This window comes from Macaca nemestrina, chromosome 16, assembly GCF_043159975.1.
Source record: "Macaca nemestrina isolate mMacNem1 chromosome 16, mMacNem.hap1, whole genome shotgun sequence".
Classification (NCBI taxonomy): domain Eukaryota; kingdom Metazoa; phylum Chordata; class Mammalia; order Primates; family Cercopithecidae; genus Macaca; species Macaca nemestrina.
The window spans coordinates 76,224,914-76,239,940 of record NC_092140.1 but is presented as its reverse complement, the minus strand read 5'-3'; the positions used below and the strand labels follow the sequence as shown (position 1 = coordinate 76,239,940).

The following is a 15,027-nucleotide window of genomic DNA, read 5'->3' as shown; positions in this document are numbered from 1 at the left end:
ATACCTCTTTTTAACAATTGAAATTTTGAAACGACAAGGTCAAGAGCGGATAAAGATGCAGAGTAATTGGAACGCTCAGGTATTGCTGGTGGTAATGCTAAGTGCCACTTAAGAAGTCAGTCTGACAATTTCTTGTAAAGTTGAATGTCACTTACATGACTGAGCATTTGGATGTTTACCCAAGAGAAATGAAAACATAAAGCATTTGAGTATCTACCCAAGAGATATAAAAAATCTTCATGTTTAGCGGTGTTATTCATAACCTCCAAAAAATTACAAACAACCCAAATAACCGCCCAGTAAATAAATGAACAGACTCTGGTACATTGATACAATGGAATATGACAGCAATTAAAGAGAATAACTTGTGATATATGTAACAACATGGATGAACTCAAATGCAAAATGCTAAGTGAAAAAACGCCAGACTTAAAAGACCATCTGCTCTGTTCTTTCATATGAATGACATGCCACAAAAGGCAAACTATAGGGACAGTGATTGCCAGGGGCTGAGAATGGAGAGAGAGGACTGATCACAAAGGTGCAGAGAGAATGCTCTAGGTCTTGATTGTGGTGGTGCTGACACAACTGTATGTCTTTTTCAAGATCCATCAAATTGCACACTTAAAAAGGGTAAATTTTACCGTATATAAATTATACCTTGAAAAACCTGACTTTAAGAAAAGGGAAGCCAGGGAAGCAAAAGGCAGAGCCTTAGTGATGTACGTCATACATCACTAACTAGGTGTGTAGCTGAAGCCTCCGTTCCAGCCGCTAAGCATGTGCTGAGCCACGTGCCACCTTTTCTTAGTCTTTCCAGTCAACAGCTATTGTTAGAAAAGACATCTTGAACCAAAAGCTTAGACATTTTAGTACTCTTTTCCCCAGATTCCTTTTCCAGAAATGTGTCCTACAGAATGAATCTTAAATTACTTAAGTGCTGATGATGCCTGTTGTGCAGCTCTCTACAGCAATAGACGTAAGAAGTGCTCACTTTCTGAGCTTTGAGGTCGTGTGTCTAACCTCTTCCGTTTCCCTTTAGAAAGAATATGTGCTTGAGGCAGGTCGATCTGCCACACCTGAGCATTCCACACTCTCTGTCTGTAGTCAAATCTCTGGGGTGATAAAATTGATTACTGAGGAGATGATAACAAGATGCTTAACTCCAGATTCCACAGACTGCCTTGTTCTCCATCATAGACTATATCTCAGGCCGTACCCCCAGAAGGCCATGGCAGCTTAGAGGGCTGCCTTGTAGAAACTTTGGTCAAATCAAGTCACAAGTCAAGAGAAGAAAGTGGCTAAGTTTTAGAAATTGCTGAAACAAATCCTTCTATGACTAGAAGCCACCCTGAATGGTTGCTCACTCACCATACAGCCCGGAAGAAACCAGGGTCTCTCCTAGGTTCCTATGGAAAGAGGTCAGGGTGTCTAGTCTAACTCTCATACTCACTTAAACCACCGAAGAATTTACCCTCAGTTCAGATTTGGCTTTATGGCAGCTGATTGGTGGTAGTACTAAGGGCAGGGGAGGTAATTGCCTCACTTCCCAAACTTTCAGTCCTATTGGAAGGTGACACAGCTGTAGTTTTACCCATCTTGAAGATGAGAAGGTGATTGGTCCCATCCCCTCTTACATAGATGAGGAAATGAACCCTTGAGGTCTAACTTTAAAGCCAGTTAGTAGCAAGTGGTGCCACTGATTAAGCCTCCTGATATTCAGTTATGTGTCTGATCAGCTAGCTTCAGACTAAACTGAGTCTTTTGCTTAATAATTTGCCTAAGAAAAACAGATACCACACACACACACACACACACACACACACACGACAGAGAAAAATAACAACTACCATGCGTCATGTACACATCTAATATTACGGATCCAAATCAATTCTTCTTTTTTTAAATTTATTTTTATTTTTTTGTTTTGTTTTGTTTTGTTTGAGATGGAGTTTCGCTCTTGTTGCCCAGGCTGGAGTGCAATGGCGCAATCTCGGCTCACTGCAGCCACAGCCTCCCGGGATCAGTGATTCTCCTGTCTCAGCCTCCTGAGTATCTGGGATTATAGGCGCCCACCACTACGCCTGGCTAATTTTTGGTATTTTTAGTAGAGATGGGGTTTCACCAGGTTGGCCAGGCTGGTCTTGAACTCCTGACCTCAGGTAATCTGCCCATCTCAGCTGCCCACAGTGTTGGAATTACAGGCGTGAGCCACCACGCCCGGCCCAATCCTTCTTCTATTGGGGTTGTTATTAGAAGTAAATAGGAGAAAAGAAGGAAGTCTTAAGAGCCCAGGCTCTGGAGTGGGCTATTGGGATGCAAAGTAATTTAAAGTATTCTGTGCCTCAGTTTCCTTATTTGTACAAAATGGATGATAATACCTCTACCATAAAGTTGTTATAAATATTTAACTGGTTGCTATATATAAAATGCTTAGAATGGAGCCTGACACATCAGTGGAAATTCACTATTACTCTCTCCAGTGGCCTGAAGCTTTACAATTGCAGCTGTTCGCATGCCATAGTTCTCCTTCCTGGTGCAGCTACCTTCTTTGTGGCTCTTCTCTTTAGATCAAAGCAGCCCCAGATAGTGCAGTAAAAGATCATGTTCATGTTAGAGAAAACTGGTTCTTTACCTCAAATAGCTTCCCATATGTTCTGTGCAAGGTTGGTGCTATAATTTTTTAAGGTACCTGCAAATTGTGTTCAGAATAACCTTATTTAACTTTTCTCATATAAATGTGGTGGTTGTTCTGGAATAAGATTTAACTCCCTATCTGTTTGGGTCCTTGGACTTGGTTCACAACTTCTCAACAGCTGTCTTCAAACATGCAAGAGTCTACCCTGCCTAGGCTGACTCTCTCAAACATGGCCCTAGGGTGTTTGGAGCCATGCCACCTCAAGCAGGGTATTTTCTTTCTTTCTTTCCTTCTTTCTTTCCTTCTTTCTTTCTTTCTTTCCTTCTTTCTTTCTTTCTTTCTTTCTTTCTTTCTTTCTTTCTTTCTTCCTTCCTTCCTTCCTTCCTTTCTTTTTCTTTCTTTCTTTCTTTTTCTTTCTTTCTTTCTTTCTTTCTTTTCTTTCTTTCTTTTCTTTCTTTCTTCCTTCCTTCCTTCCCTCCTTCCTTCCTTCCTTCCTTCCTTCCTTCCTTCCTTCCTTCCTTCCTTCCTTCCCTTCTTTTCCTTCCTTTCCTTCCTTTCCTTCCTTTTCTTTCTTTCTTTTTTTCAACATAGGGTCTCACTCTGTTACCCACACTGGAGTGCAATGGCATGATCATGGCTCACTGCAGCCTCGACGTCCTGGGCTCAAGCAATCCTCCCACCTGAGCCTCGTGAATAGCTGAGACTACAGACATGCATCACCATGCCCAGTTATTTATTTATTTTTTTAATTTTTGTAGAGATAAGGTCTTGCTATGTTGCCTAGGCTAGTCTCAAACTCCGGGGCTTAAGTGATCCTCCCACCTCGACCTCCCAAAGTGCTGGGATTACAGGCCTGAGCCACCTCACCTGGTTGTAGTTTCCTTTAATCAATGACATTCAGCTTCCTGCTGTCCCCTCCAAGAGTGTGAAGGGCTGTCGTCAGGTTGTTGCTGGAAATATTAAAGCAATCAGAAGGCTGGATCATTCCTGTAGCAGTATTGGCTGAGTGTCTACTGGGCTGGAGCCATTGGAGAAGCCAGTTCTGACCATTACCCGGGGCTTACATCTGAGTCCATGGACTTCACTCAAGTTGTTGGCGTAGTTTGGATAGTAAGCACTTGAGTTTATGACTTCTAGATAATTTTTCACTATAGCAGCCAGAGCTCAGGGTAAGCAAAAGGGAAAACTATGATATATTTATGGTTTCTCTCTGGCAGTGCCTTAGGACTGGAAGGTGGTACATTCTGGAAGGTGCTGGAAGTTGGGCCAGTAGGAACTGAAGGGATGTGAATAAAGCACTGATAGCATCTGCCACAGTCCCCGGTGAGTTCATTCTCATACTTACATCCCTCTTAATTTCAATCTGTCTTGTCACTGATTCTTAGTGGGGGTGACTGTCAATACTTTTAAAAAGGAAAATAGGTTGGGCATGGTGACTCATGCCTGTAATCCCAGCACTTTGGGAGGCCAAGGCTGGCGGATTGCCTGAGGTCAGGAGTTCAAGATCAGCCTGGCTAACATGCTGAAACCCCATCTCTATTAAAAATACAAAAATTAGTTGGGCATGGTGGTGCACGCCTGTAGTCCCAGCTACTTCGGAGACTAAGGCAGGAGAATCACTTGAACCCAGGAGGCAGAAGTTGCAGTGAGCCGAGATCGTGCCAGAGCAAGACTCCATTTCAAAAAAAAAAAGGAAAATAATTACTGCAGAAAGGTTAGTGGGCCAGGGTACAGTCCCTACACAGAAGCTGGTTCCTAGGTCATAATTAATATTTATGACCCCAGACCTTAAAGTCTGAAGGGTCTGAGACCTCTGAGTTACTTCATCTCTATTAGTCCATAGTTTCTGTAGCTGCACATTTGGTTACTACCAGGAAAGAAAACACCTAGAGACATGCCAACAAATCCCCTTAAGAATCAGCCTCTGTAATATATCAGCGACTCTATCTCTTCCTGATAATCAGGTAACTTCTTTTTTTGCCTGTTGCTCTACAGGCATGAGGAACCCGAAATAACTAGATGGCAGCCATCACTTTAGGGCTAATGTAGTACTTCCTGTGTCTGCTGGCAGAAGAGCTCCCCATTTCCCAGTGAGAAACCATAATCTCTGGTCCAGCAGACCCTAACACTGGGGAGGGGGTCGGGGGACAAATTCCCCAAGTAGATCATGGTGTCAGGAGCCACTCCTCCTCTTACCCCTCGTTTCCTAAACCCATGAGTTCTTGCTGCTGGGGGCATTGTACCCTCAACAACATTGATCTAGACAATATGCCGCATTTTGAATGACACCACCCAAACCCTGCAAGTGACATCCTCAGGCTGGAACTCCAGTTGTACCTTTAAAACACCATTCAAATTTTCTACCAGACTACCTCTAGGGTGATATAGTATAGAGTAGGACCAGTGAATACCATCACTGTGTGTCAATTATAATGCTTCCTTCCCTGAGAAGCAAGTCTGTTGGTCCAGGAAATGTTAGGTGGGATCCTGAAAAGCTAATCAGACCCTCTATGAGTGCTCAAATATCTTTCAAATGCTAGTGGTATTACAGAAGACAATCCACCAGTATCCCATCCAGATCCATCGCGAATACTACAGTACACAGGATAATTACCTGCCACTTATATCCCATCCAAATCTATCCTCAATGCCACATTAAGCTGGGGCTTGCCACCACACCACTTACCACCAGCAATGGGATTTGCTTATTGCTACTTGTCAAGCAAGTGATGTAGCTCCAGACTGTATCCCAAGGATCTGCTTCCTAGGATTACTTCTGGTACCAATTGTCTTAGCTTGTGTTCTACCAGAAGCAGATGCTGAGCTCAGTTTTTGAGTGTAAGTGGTTTATTGCATAATTGACCCCAGGAAATGTCAGTAACAGCATGGAGAAAGGAGACAGCAAGGCTGTCTATAAAGGGCACATTATCAAATGAGCTTTGGCAACCATGGGCGACTGGAGCAAAATGCACTAAGGGGAACTCTGGAAGACCAAGTGGTGCCCATTCCTGAGTTATCTCTTCTGAGGGGCGAGGAAGCTGGGGCATTCGTTTATCAGCTCCCATCTGTCACTGGTAGAGGCAACTCCCGGGGTAAGAGAGGAGGGCTATTAACTCCCCCACATTTCCAGCCTGCCACAGTGTATAGGGACTGAAAAAACTGAGTGTAGGAGAAAACTTTCAGGCAAGACTTACAAGTGCTGGCACTCAGAAGTTGATCCTGTATGCCCAGATGTGGCAAAGGCTGAGGCACTGTGGGAGTGGTCTGCTACAATGTGCAGGAATTATATATGGATACCAATTAATAGTTAACACTTATTGAGTGATTACTATGAACCAAGGGTGGCTCTATGCGCTATATGTGTATCTCATGTATTTCTCACACCATGAGAACAGTAATAGGGCTTAACTATCACTATCCTCATTTTCCAGATGGAGAATCTGAGGCTCAGAGGTGTTAAGCAATTTCTCCAAGGTCATTCAGCTTGGATTCAAAATCAGGAACTCTTCACCTTTCCAGAATATGGAGGACTCTGATACAACTGATAGTAAGTCACCAACAGACACTGGCTGAGTGAGATTTTCTTTAATACCGAAGGCATTAAACATCACAGAGGCAACTAAACAGAGCAGAGAACCTCATAGCATGCTCTTGGTTGTAGGTACTGATTTGAGCGCCCGTGAGGATTTACAGCAAATAATAACAACGATCTGGAATTAGGCCTTCAGCAGGCATGAGAAGCTACTCTGTTCCATGTGCACAGGCTTTTTATAACCTCCACATCCCACCCTTATGCTATCTAAAATGATTCTAAGGTCTATAGCTATATATTTACCCCAGCACATTTCTGAGGACTGATTGCGAGACTGGATGAATCAGTTGTCAGTTTTCTAGGTGTCGTGTCATTCAGCAGGTCTAGGCTTCAGGCATGCATGCGATTTGTCTTGCAGAGGGGAAGAGTGAGGAAGTGAGGGTAAATCTCCTGAAGCAAAGAAGCCTTAGAGAGGACTCAGTAAGAACTAGAAAGGCAAATGTCTCAGAGGCCAGCTAAGTATCAGAAAATGAGGAAAGCAGGCTCAGTGCAAGGTAACAGGGAGTGTGGCAAAAAGGCCAGTACATACCCTGTCTAAAAGTGGCAGTTGCTACTCAGCTCAGCCAAGTACAGTAGTATCCCTTTATCTAGAGAGATATGTTCTGAGACACTCCCCTCCCAGTGGATGCCTGAAACCATGGATAATACAGAACTCTATATATACTATGGCTTTTTTTTCCATCTAATAACTGAAACAGCTACTAAGTGACCAATGGGCAGGTAGCACCTATGCTGAGCAAAGGGGTGATTCACATCCCAGGCAACACAGAGTGGGACTCAGAGATTTCATTACGCTACCCAGAACAGCGTGCAATTAAAACGTATACGTGGTTTATTTCTGGCATTTTCCACTTAATATTTTCAGACTATGGTTGACCCACAGGTGGCTCAAACTGCAGAAAGTGAAACTGTGGGTAAGGGGGTACTAGTTTTACTATTTGGGAAAGTGGCCCATTGCTTTCACAGAATCAACAATTAGTTGAAAATACAAATTTCTATGGGTAGTTTTCTAATTTTCAAATGTCAGTAGCTAATTTACAATTATCTAAAATACTATGTGGGCTAATTTGTGAGCTTTGCCTTAATGTTTGTAAGACTAATTGCCACTGGAAATGGAATTCTGCCTGGCTGGAACCCTCAGTGATAGAAATAGAACCCGTAAGTGGCGGTTACAGAGAAATAGGCCTTGGTCCAAAATAAGAGCACATTTTCTATTTAATATTATTCAAAGGCAGAGTGGTCTGCTGTGGGGCATGAGTTGCTCATTTCTATAGATGTTCAAGTATCAATTGGTTGACATCTTTGCCAGAGCCGTGTAAAGGAAGACCAGCCATCAGATAGACGGGATGTTAGGCTTCACATCTCCCTTTCAAACCTGAGCTCCTTTGAATCAAAAGCACTACTTTTTCATGAAGGTTTCAATTCAAAGCTGGACTGGGCATTCAGAATGAGCCTTTTGGTTTTACGTTCTGTGTCGTATGTAGAGCACATGTGTGTCTCTTCTGGTCTGTTAATATAGGATGGGACTGAGATGCCTTTTCCAAGGGAAAATGTTTCAAAGGCTGATTATTACTATTTTAGACTTCCTATCTCTTGGGTTTGTCTTGCTCTGAGTTGGCCTGTGTTTCTTCAAATCCACTCAGCAAGGTTCAGCTTGGCTTGGCTGTGTCTCTGCTGGTATTATTTTCTATGGAAATAAATGCACACAGACTCTGATAATTTATACACATTCAGAGGTAACCATAAGGAGAAACCAACACTTTACTATATATTTTTAAATTGCCATAAATCTGGGATGTGGAAATGAACAATTTTTCTTCTTCTGAACACATGTATTTGCCAATATTGGTATTTTCTGTACCCTCAAAAACATCGACTGTATCAGTATAACACTGAAAATGCGGACATTTAAGCAAAAACAATTTGGCCAATTAAACCAGATACATCAATTAATTCAATGACAAAAATAAGTCAAAGAACTCAGCTTTGGCACATGGAGGCATTCAAGACACCAGCATCTGTTTTATTTTTGACAGCAGCGTCTGGTCCTTATATATTCATCTAACACTTTCAGTAGATCTTGACTTCAGTATGAAACTTGCTCACATTTTCAGATCTACAAAGGACAGATTTTAACCATTATTCTGAAAATGCTTTCCTTTCCATAAGAAAATGAAGAAGAAAAAAGCCTGCTTTATATTAAAATGCTTATTTTAGCCATGAAGATAAGCCCTAGCCATTCTCAGATGCTGAAATACTTTGGTTTGGAAGATCTTTACTGCATGGTTCTTGGCCTGGCGCCTCATCACGCCAGAGAATCCAATCTACGTGAATGTTCTGTTTTTCAAGCATTTGTTTGCAAAGTCTAATCTGGAAGGGGAATTAATATTATTAAGGACCTTTTATGTGCAAGGGCTGTGCCAGGCATTTAACATGTATTACCTTGTTTAACCCTCACAATGACCCAGCGGGGTAGGCATTACTACCCATATGAGAAAGCAGGCTCCGGAGCATCAGAATCAAATCAGAGCCTGGGACTCAGGGCAGCCAGCTCCAAGGTCACACAGGTTTTGTTCTTTTCGTTTGTTTGTTTTTTTCAGCATAAGAAAAATGATGGGGGAAAGGAGAAGAGAAACCCATTGTAAACTTAGGTAATCCAAAATTAAATTTCAGGGACCATTTATGAAATTATCTCTTTGAATCGTAATTCCAGTTACAAATTAAATTTAACTGTAGGGAGACCTGAGTACAAACATTCATTGATTCTTAGCCTTACAGTAAATTTGTGAGATCAAAACTTCCTAAATCCTGTTGCACATGGTACTAGCTACTACTGACTTTGACTTTCAGTTGTTAGACTGATCATTAGCAAACAACGTCTGGGCCAAGTGCCCACATCAGCTTTGAGTGAACTTCGGGATTTTTCTTTGCTCCGATTTGTAACAATCTGTGTATGCCTTCTTTGGTAACCCTGATGAGTGCTCAAAGTAGGACTTTCGGCAGATATCCTAAGGCTGATATCCCAAATCTGCGTTTGTTTTTTTCCTTGAGGTTTAAACAGTATGTTGAATCAACATTCTATGAAGAGGCTTTGTAGTGCTTTTACCAAGAAGGTTTTAGTGAGAGCTGCATTCAGTTCAACTTTCTTTCTCAGTTCCTTCTCCTACCCTGGTTTAGTGTGTTGAAAAATCCTTTCACATCAGCATTTATGCAGCATATAATTTTTTTACTCTCATCCAACAGGCACATTTGGATTTACTATTTCACTTGAACAGTTGGTGTTTACTGGCAGCAACAAGAACAAAATTTATAGCAGCAAATGGAAGCTGAACTCGCATGCTGGCTTTGCACTGAAGAACTTTGTGTTTGCCATTTCCTAATTGTGAAAACAATATGTCCAAGATTTTGCAGTCATCAGCATTCTGATGTAACGACTTCCATCTGGTCAAAGGAAGAAATTCAGAACCTCTATCTTCTTTTGAATTCTACTTCAATGCAAAGGTAACTGGCTTGGGGGAATGTTGGAAGACAGAAGAAATTCAGACAATACATTCTGAAAAGCAACTATAACATCCAGTTTTCCAGGGGATAATTTTCCTGAAGAGCAAACAGGCATAGGGAGAGAGTTTGTCATGATCTTCTTGATGGAAGCGGCTCTAACTGGAGCAAGATGACAGGATTACTTGGAGGTGAGAGAGGATAAAGAAAGCAGGATGATTTGTGGCGCATTCCAATCAGAGGTAATAAGAAGTCAGAGATCCACAGAGACCATGCAATTGGAGAACAATACGGAGGCAATGGAGGCCAACAACGTGGTAATAAGAAGCGGTTTAACATCGCATCTCATCCCATCTGGCATTCAGAATTTGGCGCTGGTTATTGAAATATGAAGCTCCTGATGGTCCTCACACTCCTACAGTGACCTTCTTCACTCATTAGCCAGGAGTTGAAGCTGAAAGAAATGTAGCATATCTCAAATGCTTGCTTTGCATTTTTATATTCATTGATTCAACAAATATTTACTGAGCACTATATTACATTTTAGGAATGGCATTAGGTCCTGGAGATATGGGCTAACACACATTTCTTGGCTACCCATTATAGATAATTACATGAGAAACACAAAATATGCATAGAAGGGCCCTAATTTTGAGCTCAAACAACCCAGGAAGAAGACTTTTCTATAGCTATCTTTATACTTGATATTAATCTTTTTCTCTATACTTTATATTCATCTTTTTCTTCCTGAAATGAGAAGGGAAGGAAAATAGAATTCTAGAAATAATCTTACAGCTGCCCTTCACTCTATGGAAAAAGTGAGCTCTTGACAGGAAAGGGATTCTATCCATGATCTGACAATTCCTAAACAGCAACAGCATCATGGACATATTTGTTCCTAGAGTCATAAACCTTCATACAGTAGGCATTCAGTTAATATATACTGATTGGCCTGACAGAGGAAGCTGGGCTTGATCATGAAATAAACTAGGCTATGAAATCATGGCTCCTAAAAGCTCATTAAAGGCAGCAACATGGAATGGGGACTGTAAGGAAGTTGCCTCCCGCCTGCCTTCTTCCTCAGACACATCATCCTGCAGATGTGAAAACGACCCAGACTCTGCCTGCATGTGGCCTCCAGGACCAGGAAGTAGGGCCTTGCCCCACCCTCATGAAGATGGCGGGCTCTGTCACAGAACTGCTGCTCTGTCCCTGACTCCTCTCACTCCCATGCTCTGTTGGAAACTCAAGCTGTGAAATCACAAAACGCAGAGAGGAAGTGGTCAACTATTGCACATACTCAAGCTACGTAGTCTCAGTTTATTCCATTCTTGCAGGATCATTGTAGGAAGGCATAAGAGTCCTGCTTACTGGTGAGCCACTGAACACAAACTCCCTTATCACCTCTGCCTCGGATCCCACCATGCCTGAGGTCTAGGGCTAGAAGCGTTGTTTCATCCACATTAATTCAGGTCTTGGGCAACGTGGCCATTTTCTGACCTGTCTTCCTTCCCACCCTAGTGGTGAATTCTCTTTCTGAGATCTCAACTCCTCTCACCCAGCTTTTTCCAAGCAACCCTAATCTATCCAGCATATCGTTAGAATGTTAAACCTAAAAGGAAAAGCCATTCTGTGAGTACGTTTATGTAACAGGATATTAAAATGAGACCTTTCCTGTCGTCTCAGTGCTAGCTGACATCTTTGAACTGAGAAAAAAATGTTGTTAAAAATACTTATCTATGGCCGGGCGCGGTGGCTCATGCCTGTAATCCCAGCACTTTGGGAGGCCGAGACAGGCGGATCACGAGGTCAGGAGATCAAGACCATCCTGGCTAACACAGTGAAACCCCGTCTCTACTAAAAACATACAAAAAAATTAGCCAGGCGTAGTGGCGGGCACCTGTAGTCACAGCTACTTGGGAGGCTGAGGCAGGAGAATGGCATGAGCCTGGGAGGCAGAGCTTGCAGTGAGCCGAGATCACGCCACTGCACTCCAGCCTGGGCGACACAGTGAGACTCCATCTCAAAAAAAAAAAAAAAAATTGCTCATCTATTCTCAAAAGATGTCATCTGCTAAGGAGTGACCCAAAAAATGGTCCAATAACCCTGAAACCATCGCTCAAATCTTAGCTATATAAGGGGAGACTTGTAAATTAACGAGGAGGGCAAGGATTTTATCAGACAGAGCTTTCAGGCTGCTAAAATGCTTCCTCCTCCCTTCTCATGTGTTTTCCCCTCATGTTATACAAATAAGAGGGGGCCAGAGAATCACTTGCAGAGCTGACCTAGGACCCTTAGGCTTTGGGAAACATAGAATGTATTAGTGTCTATTGCTGCTGAAACAAATTAGCACACATTTAACAGCTTATACCTCACAGTTCTCTAGGTCAGAAGTCCAGTGGGCACGGCTGGTGTCTGGGCTTCAAGCCTCACAGGGCTGAAATCAAGGTGTTGGCCAGGCTGCACTCCCTCCTAGAGGCTCTAACGGAGCATCTGTTTTCAGACTTCTGCAAGTTGTTGGCGGAATTCAGTTCAATTTGCCTGCTGGACTGAGGTCCCTGCTTCCCTGCGGGCTGTCGGCAGGGACTGCCATTGGCTCCTTGCAGCCTCTCTCTGATTCTTGCACAAAGGCACCTACATCTCAGAGCCAGCGAGAGTGTGTGGAATCCTTCTCATGAGGCCACGTCTCTCTGACTTCAGTCGGGAAATGTTCTCTGCTTTTAAAGGCTCATGTAATTATTTTGAGCCTACCCGATAATCCAGGATAATCCCCTCATCTAAAAATCTGTTACCTTAAACCACATCTGCAAAGTCCCTGTTGCCGTGTAATGTAAGCTATTCACAGGTTCTGGGGATTAGGGCAAGGACATCTTTGGTGGGGGCCTTATTCAGCCTACCACATAGAGATTAGTACCTGAAAAGCCAGAAGGTGAGAAGCTAGACAGAGCAGCCGGTGGCAGCTAAAGGAGAAAGGGGGCGAGAGCTGGAGGAGTCGCACTTCCATGCCGATGGCATGGCAAAGGGGATGTTGCCCCGGAGGACTCGGAGAATGGAGCTGGGCTGTCAGCCGAGAATGGGACTCCACTCAAAAGGAGGAACCGCCAGGAGACGCAAGGAACCCCCACAGGAAGAAGTCAGAGATGGAGGAGGGGAAGTCATAGCTGGAGGAGACACGTGTGTTAGGAAGCTGCAGTGGCAGTTCCCTAGTGGCGGTGTTTCGGAAGAACTCTGAAGATGCCCCTTGAGAAAAGCATCGGCCTTCAGACAACGTTTACACCAGATAACGCTACCAAATCACAACCTTGCCTTTCTTCCCTACTGCTGTTCCGAAGTGGGAGGACCCAAAGGCAGCAGAAGAGTCAAAGAAGAACAGCAGAAAGGCAAGGTTGGCTGTCATGCCCTGGCACACCTTGCTGCTACCCTGCAGCTCCCTGCCACCTGGCCATGTATTGCTTCCCCTCTATACCCTGCCTAGGCAGGTCTGGGCTGGGGACACAGGAAGCTTTGAGTTGGGTGAGCAACTGAAGCTTTGATTTTAGACTGAACTGGACCTTCAAGATCTCAAAACACAAAGTATTTGTTAGCAACTGAAAGGTGGCATAAATTTTAGATCACCTCGGATTTTGTCGCCAAATAAGGAAACAAGTTCATTGGGCAGCTCTAAGAAAGAATAGAATTGCTTCCTGCTTGGTCTTTTTTGTTTAATAGGTCAGATTCACAAATTCCCCAACCCTTCTCTAGCAATGTGTAGGTTCTGATTACCAAGGGCTCTCTCAAGAGAAGGGCCAAACATCTCCATTAACAGGAACTCAAGCCCTTGTTCCATTGAAATGTTTGGTTACAGCTTAATGACCACAATTGCAAAGCCAGAATATTGAGTTTTTATATGATATATTATTTACATGGAATAATGCCCTCTTGGTACCATATTGAACATAGTAAATTCTCTGGTAATTGACACTATACAGAAAGAGTACTTTGAGAGATCAAGGAAGGCTAATGTTTTTTGATCTCTAATCCTTGGGCTACCTTTTCCATGATGTCATGGAAAGAGCATTAGACTAGTTATTGTTCTAGAACTGGATCTCTCACTAACTATATACACACGGGCAGATCATTTTACATTTTTGAGCATCAGTTTCTTCATGTGTAAGGTGGTAACAACAATGTCTGCCCTGCCTTGTTCATAGGATTGTAGGGAGAATCAAATGACATAATGGTCGTGAAAATATATTTCTAGTTGTAATCTGTATAATAAGGTATTACGAGTAATTGAACATTTATATATATTCTGTAACAGGTTGTAAACTTTTAAAGAGATCTAGTACACCATGCTTAATGGCCTAGTTTTTGAAAGACACATCAAAAACTGTTGACAATAATTGCTTCTCGGTAGAGACATGATGAGAGTGATGGGAAAGAGGCAGACTTATTTTTCACTCAATTTCTTTTTGTATCTCTTGAATTAATACTATATAAACACATTATGCATTTAATTTAAACCAATGCAATTCAATAACTATTTGAGAAGTTAAAGAAAAAAGATATATCTATTCTGAATAATAAATTGAAAATAATCTAATCTTTCTGTAAAATGGCTCTTTAGGATCTTTAATACTTTAGGTTTAAGTGAGATGATTTAATTGATGCAACCAACACAGAACTTGGCACATAGTAGGTATTCAAAAAGTGGTAGAGCCCTTTGCCTTGAGGCCATGATATGACTATCCACTCCCAGTGAATTTGCTATATACAAGGATATAGTTAATGGGATGCTGGATATTAGAAAGTTTATTGGATTTTACCAGGATGTTGGACACAGATGGTAAGTGGAAAATGCCAGAAAGTTGATGAATCATCTGGTAAACTAGTGGAAAAGGTAAATGGAACCAGAAAGAGGCCAGAGAGGGCAAGGAAACAGAACAGGTCTGGAGAAAGGCAACTACACTCATTATATCATGTAACCCACTTTTCAGTTGCTGATGTTTCCAAAATGGTAAGTACATTTTGCAAACTGGAGTTATTCTGATCTTCATGCTATTAAATGCTTATTAATTAACAAATAGCATGAAATCTCATTAGCTAGGCTGTGGGGTTTTTTTTGTTTTGTTTTTCAAATTTAGGATTTCTCTTCATTTTATGGTAGGGAGCAGTGAGTCCATAAATCAGAACACTTTATGAGAAGTTCTAACACCTAGCCCTAATGCCAAGACTGAGAATCTGATAGCATAGCTATTAAATATTAAGACCCCTAAAAGACTTCCATTTCTGCTAACAGCAATGCCCAAGGCAGCCAGAC

The 15,027-nt window shown here is 42.3% G+C and overlaps 2 protein-coding genes across 5 annotated transcripts in view; one reads left to right on the top strand and one right to left on the bottom strand.

The window, feature by feature from the left end:
* The window catches only part of LOC105490730 (uncharacterized), a 442,742-nt gene that overhangs the window by 366,903 nt on the left and 60,812 nt on the right, over positions 1–15,027 (top strand). For 2 of the 4 annotated variants that reach the window (XR_011614782.1, XR_011614785.1), the window contains exons 5-7: positions 3,856–3,961; positions 6,070–6,185; positions 9,474–9,612. The gene's annotated coding sequence lies outside the window, so the exon portion shown is untranslated. Of the gene's footprint in view, positions 1–3,855; positions 3,962–6,069; positions 6,186–9,473; positions 9,613–15,027 lie in introns of those variants that run through there. The other 2 variants (XR_011614784.1, XR_011614783.1) reach the window with 2 other exon arrangements.
* The window catches only part of LOC105490728 (deleted in lymphocytic leukemia 7), a 132,715-nt gene continuing 123,895 nt past the window's right edge, over positions 6,208–15,027 (bottom strand). Inside the window, exon 2 of the mRNA XM_011756620.3 lies at positions 6,208–10,182. Coding sequence (XP_011754922.1) covers positions 10,159–10,182 — 24 coding nt within the window. The 3' untranslated portion in view covers positions 6,208–10,158. The remainder of the gene's footprint in view (positions 10,183–15,027) is intronic.